Source organism: Crinia signifera, chromosome 4 (assembly GCF_055691185.1).
Source record: "Crinia signifera chromosome 4, ASM5569118v1, whole genome shotgun sequence".
In the NCBI taxonomy this organism is placed as follows: Eukaryota; Metazoa; Chordata; class Amphibia; order Anura; family Myobatrachidae; genus Crinia; species Crinia signifera.
Window position 1 is genome coordinate 115,680,942 of NC_139220.1, and position 15,113 is coordinate 115,696,054.

The following is a 15,113-nucleotide window of genomic DNA, read 5'->3' on the forward strand; positions in this document are numbered from 1 at the left end:
CAGACATATTTGAGTTTATGTATTTTTTCTTTTTAATTTAAGGGCGGGAAACCATCAATGCCTAATGAAGCAAAAAAAAAGATTTTGACTAAAAATAAAATGGAAATCCAAAAACCACAACAGAAAAAGAAAAATCAAAACCTGGAACTTCATAGGTCTGTATGAACCTCTCTGACTGTGTGTAACAAATGCTACAGAATATTGAATTTGAACAGTTTTTTAGTGGTGCAATGTTTCACCCATAACCATCATATTGAGAAAATTATTTCCTGAGCATCTGACCGTTTGCTCTGTAATTTAAGTCCTGAGGGAGGGAGATGATTTACTAAGAAGGTCAATCACGGACGATCCTCTGTACGAACGGCTACAAATGGGATCGGCTGTGATCGGCCGAAAATACGGCCTGAGAACTCCTATTCCTATTTGGCTGCTGAATGACTTCACCATCGGAAAATACGAAGCTGCTCCTCAGTCCAATGGGGTGGGTTATCAGTTATTTTTTTTAACCCCTCGGATGCTCGCATAGGGCAGTATTCAATGAGAAAAATTCGCTGTGATTTCTGGAGAGTTTGTGCTTTTCACGCGGTGGAGAGAGGTTTTTTTTCTCCAAAGGCGAGCCACCCTATTCAATGTGAAATATTCTCCGTCTTTCTAAGTGATTCTCGCCGTCTCTCTCCGTGTAGAAATTCTCCATCTTTTGATGGAGAGCAGGAATGTGAACTTTTAAACTAAAAGGGTGTTTTTTTTAATTTTGGTGTCAAAAAATCAGGTTTTTTTTTCTGTGAAGGGCCATGTTATTTTTATTCATGTGCCTATAGCACATGAATATATATTTAATTTTAAAAAAAATATTTTTTTACATTTTTTTTTTTTTTTTTTACACAGTGCAGACAGCAGGAGGCCGGAGCGCTCGAGCCGCTCATTAGATATTCATATATTCACTGCACCCGATGCACGTTCGGGTACAGTGAATACTGGGTCCCCCGCTGGCTATAGGGGGGGCAGCCTGTGCTGCCTGGGTCCAGGGGAGCCCTGCTCCCCTCCCCATATCCCCTGCAGCAGCCAAGAGAGACTTTAATCTCTCTTGGCTGCTACGTCCCCCGGCTCCCTGACAGCTCCCTGCCGCGGATGCTCGTCCGCTGCAGGGGTTAAGACTCGCCGCGAGTGGCGGCGAGTCTTTAACACGTTGAATAGGGGGAGCAGGAGTGGCAGCGAGCCCTCCGGAACACGGAGAGTGCACGGCGAGCAAAAAAAAATGCTCGCCGTGCACGGAGAATATTTTCATTGAATACTGCCCTTAGAGTACAACCCATTTCAGCCTCGTCAGTAGTGTCAACGAAGTCTAAAGGTCCATATACACTGGGCGTTTTTGCCCTGCGTGTATGGCCAGCGATTTTCACATCATCTTAGTGCATGTACACACTGAGCAATTTTCACCTGGGACAGCAATTTTCACTAACAGTGAACCACTTTCCGCCATTGGAGACTGTAGAAAGTGGTTAAGTCTGTTAGTATACCAGCAAACGGACGGCAGCGGCCGGCGAGGATGCTAGAGCACGCATCATCGCTCATCGCCGGGCCATACGAACTGGGCAGTTTTGAGCTGAAAGCAGTGAAGACACTAAAAGTCAGCTTTTTTCACATTCGCCCAGTGTATGGACCTTAACTGTATGCAGCTGTGCCTCACCCTTGCTTGTGCGTGTTCTGTATCCTCTGCAAACAGGTCTTCTTTTAACTGGGCATACTTTGTGACTGAACATCTGTGCGTGGTGTAGGAAAGTTCTCTAGATTGGTTTTGTTAACATTTTCAAATTATGCATCATGGGGGAAATTTATACGCATTTAAAATAATGTTTAAAGGATGTGTTTAGCACACACTTATGCAGTCATTAGGGTAATTAGAAGTAATTGTGTTGTTGTCTCCTCAAAAAATATAGCCTGAGTGCATCAGTCTAATGAACATAGCAATTTAAAATTAAAGTTTAACTGTTAAAGCATGAGCATTCTATAAGATGGCAACTATACAAGGGCATACAGCATGCAATGAACTGAATTATGCTTACCAAGCATGCGCCAGCAATGGGTCATATATGAATATTTATATTGTGACGTTAAATTCATATCCTAAATAATGTTTGATATTTGACTTGCCGAATGTTCTGTTACGTTCCAGGAATCCTCTGCTAGAAAGTCCTGTTAGCGATTGTTTACTCAATGATGTTCTACATTTATCTAGTAGTACTTGCATGACAGGAAATGTCCACATCTATTTGGATTTAACCCTAAACTGACAAATAGTTGTTTGGCAGCAAAAAAACAAAATCATTCAAATATTCTCTCTACTGCTTAATTCAGCCAATCACTTTTTTGGGCCTAAATTGGGCCTTTTTATTATTATGATGGTTACATAATGATATTGAGCAGCACGGACAGTGTAATGGTTATAATTACTGCCTCAACGTGCTTACATGGGTTTATGCTGGGTACTCCGGTTTCCTTCCACAATCCAAAAATATACTGGTAGGTTAATTGGCTCCCAACAAAATTAACCCTAGAATTACTCTGTGTGTGCGTGTATAGGCAGTTCCTCTGCCTGGCACTTCCAGACCAGACTGCAATAGCAGAGAGAGCACTACCCATGGGAAGCCATCCCTTCGGTATTGTTGTTGCCCTATCTTGCTTCTATGGCCTGCAGCCAGTGCAGCCCCTAAAGGTCTGGTCTGCTTTTTAATTTGTGTACATATGCGGGATCATGATCCTGCGCATGCATACAAGCCTCCCATTGCAGCTCGGCTAACACTGCTCCCACATGACTCTGTGATGTCACACTGATGGTGGATAACAGACCCCACGGGAATGATGGTAGGAACTGCCACTGCTTATACAGTGCAACTGGTCTTGATGAGGAATCTAGACTAATGCATCCTGCATTATCTCATGTTTATTATTGGTTTCCCTATTGATAACTATAATAAATATTGGTGCATCTACAGAGGAAAACATGACACAAGTATGATGTCACCAATACAGTGCTAGCACAATGAAGACACTTACCCCCTCAGAGAAAGGATGGATCTGGCACACGGTAGTATAGGTGAAAAAAAAGAGGTTTATTAAGAGTGCAACATTGCACTAAGGGCCTTATTTTGGTTCATTCTTTCTGACAAAATCCTTCTTAGATGGGCAAAACCATGTGCACTGCAGGTGGGGCAGGTGTTACTTGTGCAGAGAGAATTAGATTTGGGTGGGGTTTTACTTCAAAGTAAGACTATATTGCAGTATAAAACTAAAGCAGTCAGTATTTTCCCTGCACAGAAACAAAATTACTCACCCAAATCTAATTCTCTCTGCACAAGTTACATCTGCCCCCCCTGCAGTGCACATGGTTTTGTCCATCTAAGAAGGATTTTGTCAGAAAGAATGAACCAAAATAAGGCCCTAAGTGACCGCTGCTGACCTGACAGCCGTTTCAACTGCTGGGTGCAGTTTTCATGCAGTTGAAACGGCTGTCAGGTCAGCAGCGGTCACTTAGTGCAATGTTGCACTCTTAATAAACCTCTTTTTTTTTCACCTATACTACCGTGTGCTGGATTCATCCTTTCTCTGAGGGGGTAAGTGTCTCTTATTGCTCTATTATGTTCCTGGCACCGGATTTTTATTGAAGCCACGAGTGCCAACCCGATACACCTACTTACACATATATATATATATATATATATATATATATAGATAGAGAGAGAGAGAGAGTATAAAAAAGATCCAAGGCATACAATAGTTTATTGTCATTTTCTTCCCATGTGTTCCTATACGTTTGGTATTGTTTCCAGATCATTCTAGTATCTTTGCACAGGTTACACAATAGTTATTTGATGGGAATTGTATTTGTAATAGAATAGAAGATAACCTTTATGATTTATTATTCCTTTAATGTCTTATGCTGTATGTGCATACTACACTGTATATTCAGTCTGTCTTTCATTTTAGACTTACAGGAGAAGAGCTTGAGAAGAAAGCTTTTACAGCCTTGCTCGTGCTGCTAACACCTATTGTTGGTAGATATATAAAACGCAAGAGACGGATTCAAGTAAGCATAGAAGAAATGCCATGGAGAGCTCAGATGAATATACTCTTGGCACTAACTCACTTCAGCTTGTTTAAGAAAAAGCTTAGTCAGCTGTGCAGTGAAGAAGCTTTATGCATGCAGAGCATTAACAGGTAAGACTTAGCAGAACACGTGCGCTGCTTCACAAGTGATGTCTGTCATTAGCATTCTTTCACATTGTAATCAAGAGCCAGGCAATTGCTGTAAGATCCTCTGGTAATGAAGCGACATTGACACTCTATGGCCCCAAGTTTACAAACTTAAATATAGTGCAGTCTTGTTAGTTCCAGTTATGCTGCAAGGACAAATTTCTATTGAGTGACCTTTTCTTTTTCTGTTTGTTGCTGTTTCTAATAGGTAGAGTTTCACAAACTCTAACTTTCTAATGGGGCAGTAGTGTTTCTGCTTACTACAGCTAATGCCCCGTACACACGGTTCGATTTGGTCTATTTTTCTATTCGATCAGGTTTATAATATCCAGCTATTTCTTACACTGCCAATCACACTATATTGTGCAGACTGTTTAGCATCCATCTTACTGACTTAAATAGATATTAATTTGGGTACTTGTTTCCTAGCACGGCGCCCATCGCATACCGTACTTAGTGGTGTGCGATGCGATATTCCCGTTAAATTAACAGGAGTGCTTGTACAATGAAATATCGCATAGCATTGCATGCCAGCAAATTGCATGCGATGCAATGCGATTTTTAATTGTACAAGCACCCTGATGGGTGCTTACAATGTTAAATGCACCCCCATTGTCAACGCCACCCCCACTATCAACGCCAGCTCAAAGCGTGGCGAGCGGCGGCGGTACGCGTCCTCCGACCTTTTCAGTGTTGACAATTTCTCTTAACTTGCTTAATCAGGTTTATAATATCCAGCTATTTCCTTACACTGCCAATCACACTATATTGTGCAGACTGTTTAGCATCCATCTTACTGACTTAAATAGATATTAATTTGGGTAGTTGTTTCCTAGCACGGCGTCCATCGCATACCGTACTTAGTGGTGTGCGATGCGATATTCCCGCAAATGCAATTTTTAATTGTACAAGCACCCTGATGGGTGCTTACAATGTTAAATGCACCCCCATTGTCAACGCCACCCCCACTATCAATGCCAACTCGAAGAGTGGCAAGCAGCGGCGGTACGCGTCCTCCGACCTTTTCATACCCCCACTATCCACGTCGGCGTGGAGCTGATTTTAGATAGTGTGGCGAGTACAGCGAGTCACTGAGCCCGAAGCGTGGTGAGTGCAGCGCGCCCCGCGAGGGGACGCGGAATACGAGCCCGAAGCGTGGCGAGGGGACGCGGAATACATGTAAAGTAATCCGTGTCCCCTTGCGGGTCCCGCTGCGCTTGCCATGCTTTTGGCTCGGTGGCTCGCTGCGTTTGCCACACTATCTAAAATCAACTCCATGCCGACGTGGATAGTGGGGGTATGAAAAGGTCGGAGGACATGTACCACCACCGCTCGCCACGCTTCAGGATGGCGTTGATAGTGGGGGGTGTCGTTGACAATGGGGGTGCATTTAACATTGTAAGCACCCATCAGGGTGCTTGTACAATTAAAAATCAAATTGCATAGCATGCTGCTATATTGCATGCAATGCGATTGTATAAGATGCAGTACATCAAAATCGGGGGCACCGTGCTGGGAAACAAGTACCTATATTTTATATTAACTGTAGGACTTACTGGATATAGGAGTGGCCGTCTAGCTAAATGTTCCTGCATCTTGGTGTAAAATCTAAGGTAGAGCCCCTGTCACCTTTCCACCATAAATTGCAACATTGCAAATGGTCTTAAACTTAAATAGAAATACAAGTGGCGACTCTCATCTAACCCCAAGTGCCATACAGTAAATGTGATTGGGGTTGCTACTGATACTGCCTTTATTGCTATGCGTTAACGTGTGGAATTGCAAATATGTCTGAGCTATAAGTCTGTACAGGGCACCAAGACAATTGGAATATCATTAACAGTAGTCTTAAATTGATTTTCTATTCTACACATCCTAAAATCTTGTTTGTAGTCACTAGACAGAGTTCATATTCATTAATTAATCTGCCATCAATTCATCTGAGCAAGCTAATTTGCACTCTATATACATTGCATGGAAATCAAGCCAGATGTTATGGAACTTCTGAGAGACTCTGGGGCTTTGTTTAAACTTTGGTTTCTAAATAAATTATGTCTCATGCATCATACTGTATGCCACTCTTTTGTAGAAAAAAAAACTGTATACAGTTGCCTGGATCTTACTGTAAATTTTTGCCTGATTTTACATGTTTAAATTCTTTACTTAAGATTACCAAATTTTTTATAATATTAGTAGTTGAGGAAGTAGTAAGCATTGCTGCACCCATTCATTTATTTAAAATATGATCCTGTGAAGCAGTGGCGTAACTATGAAATAGCCTCCCCTGCCTCCTCTAGCATCCTCAAAAACTGTCTGCAGTATGGGGGCAGCCTCCGCCTCCTCAGTGGCGTAACTAATAATTCTGCGCCCCCCCCCCCCCCGTCCTAGAGTTAACAAACACAAGCGGAGGGGAGCCGGGGTGTGGCGGGTGTGTGTATGTGTTACCTCGGGCCGCATCAGTCTGCGCCAGGCCCCGGCTCTCCCGGCTGCCCCCATACAGCAGACAAAAAACTGTCTGCGGTATGGGCGCAGCCATTTTCCAAGTGTCACTTTTTGTATTAGCAGCGCTGTGGCTGCAGCAGTAGTCAGGAGAGCTGGGAGCCGGTGCAGACAAGGCAGAAGGCAGCCAGTGAGTAACTGTAATAATAGTCCCACAGCCTCCCCGGCTCCAACACCCTCTCAGCGCCTCCCCGCCACCACGGGGGCTGCGGGACGATAGTTAAGCCACTGCGCCTCCTCTAGCATCCTCAGAAACTGTCTGGAGTATGGGGGCAGCCATTTTCTGAGTGACACATTTTTTATGGCCACAGGAGACGGGAAAGCAGGGAGAGCCGGACCACAGACTGATTCGCCGTCGGCAGGTCCCAGGCAGACGCAGCGGGTAACAATAGCCCCGCAGCCCCCCCCCCCCCAGCGCCCTCACCTTCTAATCACCTCCCCGCCACCGCGGGGGGCTGCGGGACTATAGTTACACCACTGCTGTGAAGTAAAGCCAGTCATGTAATCGCTGTACCCCTTCTGTAACCCTGATCATCTCATCTGCTGTGAATTGAGATGTTGTGAAGTCCTGGCTGGTATTTAAGTGTACAGTAATAGCAAACAGATCACTGGATGTCAGAAGAGCTCGCCAGATCACCTGGACGGAGGTAAGTGTAAGCTTAGTAGAGCAGGAGGAGGGGCATTGGGATATGTGAAGTGTAGCGGTCTCAGGGTATTTTTACAAAAAGTCCCTAAGAATTGGAGAGATTTGCAATGTTCGCTTGCTTGCAATCTTTGTCCATACATGTGACATTTGATACAGTCTTCTGATGTATATGAATATTGAAATGTGAATTTACGCAAATTTATCATGTCAAATCCAGGGGTGCCAAATTGAACCATAGATATTTGCTCATTTGGTAGCTTGGTAATTATTGCCTAGTTTCTCTCTCATCATTCTAAACCCCACAATTCAGAAATTAATAAATGGTCAATTTTATTACTTTTATTATCTAAATATTTGCTGCACCAACTGTAAAATCACATAAAGCCCATATAAATATCTGAAAAACTTGACTGATATAAATATACTAGTTTATTATAAATAAGTTCCAGAGCCATGATCCTTTTAGACTGTGTTTCAAATGGATCAGCAATGGAACACAGTGTAGATCAAAACTCACTCATGGTTTGTTCAATAACATGATAAAAACTTTTTAGCCACTTGATCTGTAGTCACTAGAGCAAGGGGGCATATACTAGACATGTGCAGGTCTGGATTTACCCAGATCTCAAAATGGTATCTTATGGGCTATCCGGCTCTCACACAGGGCCTTATTCTAGTTCACTCTTTCTGACAAAATCCTTCTGAGATGGCCAAAACCATGTGCACTGCAGGTGGGGCAGATGTTACTTGTGCAGATAGAATTAGATTTGGGTGAGGTTTTACTTCAAAGTGAGATCTATATTGCAGTGTAAAAATTAAGCAGTCAGTATTTTCCCTGCACAGAAACAAAATAACTCGCCCAAATTTAATTCTCTCTGCAGTGCACATGGTTTTGTCCATTTAAGAAGGATTTTGTCAGAATGAACTAGAAAAAGGCGCATGGTTGGAGCCAATAAGATTCTGTTTTGAGATACGTGTAAATCCGGACCTGCACATCCCTAGCATAGACAAAGAGGGGGAAGGCAATTCAGGAGGAGGAGATCTATTATGGGCAGAAAAAAGATAACCACATATGGATGGCTTAGATTTATGCATTTTGATGTTTGAATCTTAAGCTCCCAAGTGGGAGAGGGGAATAACAATATAATAATGTTTTCATGTGAAATAACAGGCAAAAATATCAGAAAAAAAAATCACACATCAGTTGGTTATAGGTTACCACCCACTCATCAAAATAAATAAATTCCCACCTACATCAGCAATATGTAAATGGCAAATAACATCATAACAAAATGAGCATCAATCCAAAAAGTTTAGAGTCAAAGGTAGGCAGGAATAACATTATGAAGAAAGTTTGCAGAAGGTGAAAATCCAGTAATAGGAGGTTATGCTGCTTTCACATTGCCTAAACGTTTAAGACCTGGTATTTCAAAACGGTATTTAAAACGGGTCTGAGCCACTAAACCCCTTTCACATTGCAGATGAAAACCATTTTAAATAGCATGTAATGCCATTCACACATTCAACCCATTTGACCCCCAAGGAACAGTTTCAAGCCATAAAAATAGAGCAGTTAACACTGCCAAAAAAATGGCTCTGAAACAGGTAGGAAACAGCTTTTTAACCTTTTAACCAATACCGGTATTTGTTAAATGGTTAAAGCACCCTGGAGCTTTCACACTGAAGCTCTACCCATTTAAAAAACCATAAATTTACCGTTTAAGAGCTGCAATGTGAAAGGGGTATTACAGGCAAACTCATCCAGGGATACATCCTGCAAATAGGACAATTAGAACAGGTAAAGATACAAATCTATCCAGTTATATACAAAAGGTCTATACAAGCAGTGAGGCAGCTTTTTTAATGGCAACGAATATCCTCAAAGCCATGACTCAGGACAGGTAAGCAACATTAGGAAAAACCAGAAAGAAGTACAAATCCAAATACTATTCCATACTAATGCTGGGTACACACCAGGACGACTAGGGCCCGATCCCCTCAATCTAAATCCAATTCCGACCAATTGGATGTAGATTGTGTGGTGATTGGGCCCTTTTTTGTCCTGGTGTGGACCAATACCGATCCGATGCGTGGTCCCGCGGGTCGGTCATTATTGCTGCTGCAGGTAGGATCTGAATGACGACCATACAGCCGGGTGCGGGTCGCCATCGGATCGGACCCGCTCACAGTGCACATCTTGAGCGGGTCGGACGAGACACTGACGACCCGCTCACGATGTGCATCGTGAGCGGGTCGTGGTGGTGTGTACCCTGCATAAGTCTGCATTTGTATATGTGTAAAATCTGTATATTTAACCATCACCGTAAATGCTTATAGGCAGCTATAATACATTAATAAATATAATTTTGAACAGAATATTTCTATGCAATTTAGACTAGTGAACATGGAGGGTATGTTTCATGTTTGCAATTCATGTCAATGCATATACTTTATTGTTTATTTACTGTTATAGGCCTAATATTGTTCTTTACCTTCAGACATTAGTAGATAAAAGCAGAGCTTATTCAAAGGACAACTGCTTTGGCATTACTACATTGAAAGGGATTGAATTGCAAAAAAGCAGTTACAGTGAATGTAGGCTCTGTCCTCTCGATTATACAATATGGTGTCTGATATCTACAGATGTCAGGGACAGCTATGGAATTAGGGCTGTCCCAGGATTACCAGCCTTTTAATGTCTTATTGGGTAGAGCTAGAAATACAGCACATTATGAGTGCAGTTTTAGTGCTCCAGAATAGTATTTCGTTTTAAAATTGACTTACTCATTCACTTGTATTGGGAGCCACTAGTAAGGCACTTTAGCATGGCACTTTTTTTTCATGCTGTACATTTTTCCCCTCTGCCCTGGCCTTCTGGCAGAGGCTTATTTATTAATGCACTTTTTTGCACCCTTCCTCTCACATTTTTGTGTGTTTTTTTGTGTCATGTTTTGGGGGAGGTTTGGGCAAGACTCTTCTGGGTAGCCTTCTCCAATAGTTTCTTATGGATTTCCCCTTTCGAGAAAAGCTGAAGACTCCTTTCTCCAACCCTTTGGTGGAATGGGCGACCCGAGCCATGAGGCAGACTGTAGCGTGAAGAATCATGCCCCTAAGGGGCCATTTGGCTTTAAGAAGCAAGGATTCAAGGAGTCTCTTTGAGCTATGGCAAGTGGGGACCTGAAGGCTCTCTTCCCTGCAGTGGCTCTGAGAGGATGGGGGGAATAAACGGGCCTTTTTTCCTTTGGAGAGAAGTCCCATGCCTCCAGCACTGATTTTGCACTACAGTGGGTGTAGGGAGTCAGGAGATTTGGGCACTCTTACCTGCACCTTATCCCCTTCTAAATCAGCGATGTTGGGGTCTCACCAGATGGATGGTTGGGCTGATGACAAACAAAGAGACACAGGAGAGCTCAATATAAATATGTCCACAGCTGTCATCTGGCCATAGATATTTAACCTAAATTAGTTTAGTGGACACATATTAGTTCTTTGTGACTAATTATATAATTTTCAAATATAATAGAAAATGCCGTTTTTCATCCCATATTTCAATTCCTATTTGTTTATATGAAATCACAATTTTTACCTTTAACTGAGCTAGTTGCACAATTCTAATAATTCTGGGACAGATGTATGAATCAATGATAAGGGAGGAGAAGTGACAAGACTAAGAATGACAAGAATAAGGGCCTTATTCTAGTTCACTCTTTCTGACAAAATCCTTCTTAAATGGACAAAACCATGTGCACTGCAGGGGGGCAGATGTAAAATGTGCAGAGAGAATTAGATTTGGGTGAGTTATTTTGTTTCTGTGCAGAGAAAATACTGACTGCTTTATTTTTACACTGCAATATAGATCTCACTTTGAAGTAAAACCCCACCCAAATCTAATTCTCTCTGCACAAGTTACATCTGTCCCACCTGCAGTGCACATGGTTTTGTCCATCTAAGAAGGATTTGGTCAGAAAGAGTGAACTAGAATAAGGCCCAAAGTGCCTGGTACTTTATCACCGGCCAGTCAGCCCATGACTGTTAAGTTACAGACTGGTTTTAAAAAGGGACAGTTTGGAGCTGATTGGCCAGTGATAAAGTACCAGGTACTTTATCACTTCTCCTCCCTTATCACTGCTTCTTACAGCTAGCTGAAGGAAGAATTTGGAAGAAACTCCTCAAGAGGTGCCCGATTTAAGATACAAAATAAAACCTGTTTAAGTTGATTAAGTCCAAAGTCAATTTGTGAATCGGAATGTGTCCTTTCCGTTTAGAAAAGTTCTGTGTAGTGGTGTTTCTCAATAATGTTGAGTGGTGCACATAAAGTGAAATAAAGAATACATTTATGGTTAGATACCACAAATAACAAGTGTAATCAGGGTGCAGCTAGTGAAAAAGTGGGGGGCGTACCCAACTCACTCTGAAAGCGTGAGTTGAAATTTAGCAGCAAATAATGGGGAGAGTCCATTCCTATTACGCCCAAAGTTTTGTAAATAGGTATGAATAATTACCACTCCCGGCTAGATGAATGGAAGCAATTATAGGAACCGTCCATAGGTCCAGGTGGTCGGCCCAGAGTTGGCACAAATTACCGAAGTCCACTGGCAGGTTGAAGATTTGGTGGGTCTTGTGTAGCCGAAGGGATAGGTACTGGTGCACCAGGGAAGAGGTTCAATGGTCTCCCAGAATGGTGATGTGGAGACCTGGGGTAATTCAATCCTGTAGGGCTGGTCCGGACTTCAATCCCATATAGGCAACTGGAGGGTAGGCAAGCACTTCTTACGCGTTTTGCCGCTCCTGGCAGCTTTATCAAACCTTTGATAAAGCTGCCAGGAGCGGCAAAACACCGCTGTCAAGGATACAGTTGCCATGAAGTTGTTTTCTTGGTCTGCAACAATGGTAGTTGGTATATGTCAAACTAGAATTCACAATAAAGGCAGCACCCAAGGTTTCCCAAATGAACATTGCCCAGATCATAATTGTTTCTGACGGCATGCCTTCTTCTCATAGTGAATAGTGAAGCCATCTTTTCCCTCAGGATAACGATTTCCATGCACACGATGTTAAAGAAAATGTGATTAATCCTGCCTTCTTCCATTGCTCCATGGTCCACTTCTGACACTCACTTTCTTATTTTAGATGCTATTGGCGATGTATAGTACAGGGCCACTCTGACTGTTCTGTGGCTACGCAGCCCCATACACAACAAAATGCAATGAACTGTGTGTTCTGACACCTTTTTTATTATCCAGCATTAACTTTTTCAGCAATCAGTAGCCCTTCTGTGGAATCAGACTAGACTAGTTAGCTTTTGCTCCCAACACACATTAATGATTGTTGGGCACCCATGACCTTGTCACTGGTTCACCAAATGTTCTTTTACTGCATATACAGTATGGAAGACTCCACAACACCTGTCATTTTGGAGATGCTCTGACCTTATCTAGTCATCAAAATTTGGCTGTTGTCAAAGTCTCTCCAATCTCTATGCTTGCCAATTTGTGCTTCTTCCAACACATGAACTTCACTTGCTTCCTAATGTATACCATCCCTTGACAAATGCTATTGTAACGAGATAATCAATGTGAATCACTTCATCTGTCAGTAGTTTTAATGTTGTGGCTGATAGATGCTTATAGTATGCTGGAACTGTTAAACAAAAAATGGAGTTAAAAATGGAGTTAAATTTTAGAATTTAATACATTATCTGCCTTGATTGATTAGAATAGGTTTATGCTGGTTTACACATCTCTATAAGGGTCTATCAGCAAGGTTTGATGTTTAATATATTTGATCTATGTGTATCATTATTGACACCGGCAATTATTTCTAATTATGACGCTTTGTGATATTGTTTGGTACACAGCAATGTCTAACAATGTGTTAAGATCTTATATTTGTTTATGTGAAATATAACCCAATAAAAAGCATTTAACAAAAAAAAAAAAAAAAAAAAATGGAGTTAAATTACAAAACTTAAATCTAATAACATAGCTAAATATTAATGAATTAATTACATTTTGTGACATGCAATATTTTATGGTATATGCCCTTTTAAATTTATTTTTTAAGAACATTTACATAATTTTAAAAAGGATATTTTTAACAAGCAGACTTATATTTCTGGTGTGGCCATGTTAGTGGTCATGTTTGAGTTGAGCTCCCTCACAATTTTTAACTGTGGCTGCTGATTATTAGTGGGAAGCCAAACTAGGTGAAGCCACTAAAGTGATATAAGAAGAGTGCCCAGTGGTACTGGCTCTCTGCATTGCATTTTCACTGGAATTCTGCTCTATGGACTTTATTCAGGTCCACATGCAACACTACAAAATTTGCAGCGTTGCATGTGCACTCAATTTTGTAAGGACACATCTATTTCGGAGTGCAAATGGGGAGTACTGCTTGATGAAAGCACATAGACTGTAACATTTCTGGTTATCCTGAATACCCAGTTTGTTATGTGTACTTTGATATCTGCTCACAACGTGACCATCAGTTGCTGTAGTCTCTGTGTGGCTCAGTCTTGCTACATTCAGACTGAACCCATGTTGACATTTCTTCACTGAGTTGCTCTGATTGCTCTCCTGTGATAACCCTAGTCTGCTGCTGAGAATTCTGTTCAGCTATTAACTCCTTGGTTGCCTGTTGGGTAAAGTCCCACAAATCTCATGTATTATTCCATTCGGAATCGGTTTCTGTTATTACATGCCACCAGATCAGTATCCCAATCAGTGCATGACAAGCAGTTTAAATACCCAGCTCAAGCAAACAGTAATTGCATTGAGCAATGTCGCCATTCTGCTCCTGTACCTGGCTCCTGTTTGCTACCCCAAGCCTCCAGCCGGTTCCTGATATTATGACGGCATCCTGATGCTGTACCATATCCAGATGCTGTCAGCTATCCTGACACGGTGCACCTTGCGGTCTGCTAGTGAGGTGTGATGAGCTCCCCTGCAGGAATCACTGCTCTTGATTCACAGTCCTATTTCATCAGGTCTTCACCTTTGGTTCAATTCCTGGTTATTCTCCCGTGCTCAGTTTTTGTCAGTACTTCAGCTCCGGTCCAGTTCCTGCTTATTCTCCAGTAGTCAGTATTTGTCAGTTCCTCAGCTCTGGTCCAGTTCCTGTTTGTTCTCCGGTACTAAGAATTCTTCAGTTCTTCAAGTCCAGTCCACTCAGTCTGGTATATTCCAGATCAAGTCTACTATTCTTTATTCTCAACTCCGACCCAGTCAGTCTGTCTATCTCCCAGGTTCTGTTTTCATTGGCAAGCCAGCCACTTTATGCTTTTTTTTCTGGATATTTAGTTCCATTATTTGCCAAGAGGGCTATTTTTAGTTGTACTGTTATTCCCTATACCAGTTCTGCCAAGGAGGCGGTTTGAGTTCTGTTATATTCTGGAATCCATGCATTCTATACATTACATAGTTACACCATGTCATCTGGTTCTCCCACTTTATGCCATCCGGTCCGTACCATCCAGTTCTGCTATCCGTCTCATCAGGTCCTGTTGTCCAGTTTCGACCTGGCTCAAGTCCTCTACTTCTTTAGTGACTGCCAGCTATCTAAACCATGGACAATCATCTTTGCCTGCACAAATTAGTAACCACAGATCTCCCTACAAGTCCATCCAATATTCACCACTGACCACCACAGCCACGTCTGGGTCCAGAAAATATACAGTCGTGACACAAACCAGTGTCTTCTTTCTTGGAAAAGTGCTTAC

At 42.1% G+C, this 15,113-nt stretch overlaps 1 protein-coding gene across 2 annotated transcripts in view; it reads left to right on the forward strand.

Annotated features, from left to right (window-relative positions):
• The window catches only part of CFAP54 (cilia and flagella associated protein 54), a 341,833-nt gene that overhangs the window by 134,250 nt on the left and 192,470 nt on the right, over positions 1-15,113 (forward strand). For both annotated transcript variants that reach the window (XM_083182295.1, XM_083182296.1), the window contains exons 33-34: positions 43-155; positions 3,985-4,215. In XM_083182295.1, coding sequence (XP_083038421.1) covers positions 43-155; positions 3,985-4,215 — 344 coding nt within the window. The remainder of the gene's footprint in view (positions 1-42; positions 156-3,984; positions 4,216-15,113) is intronic.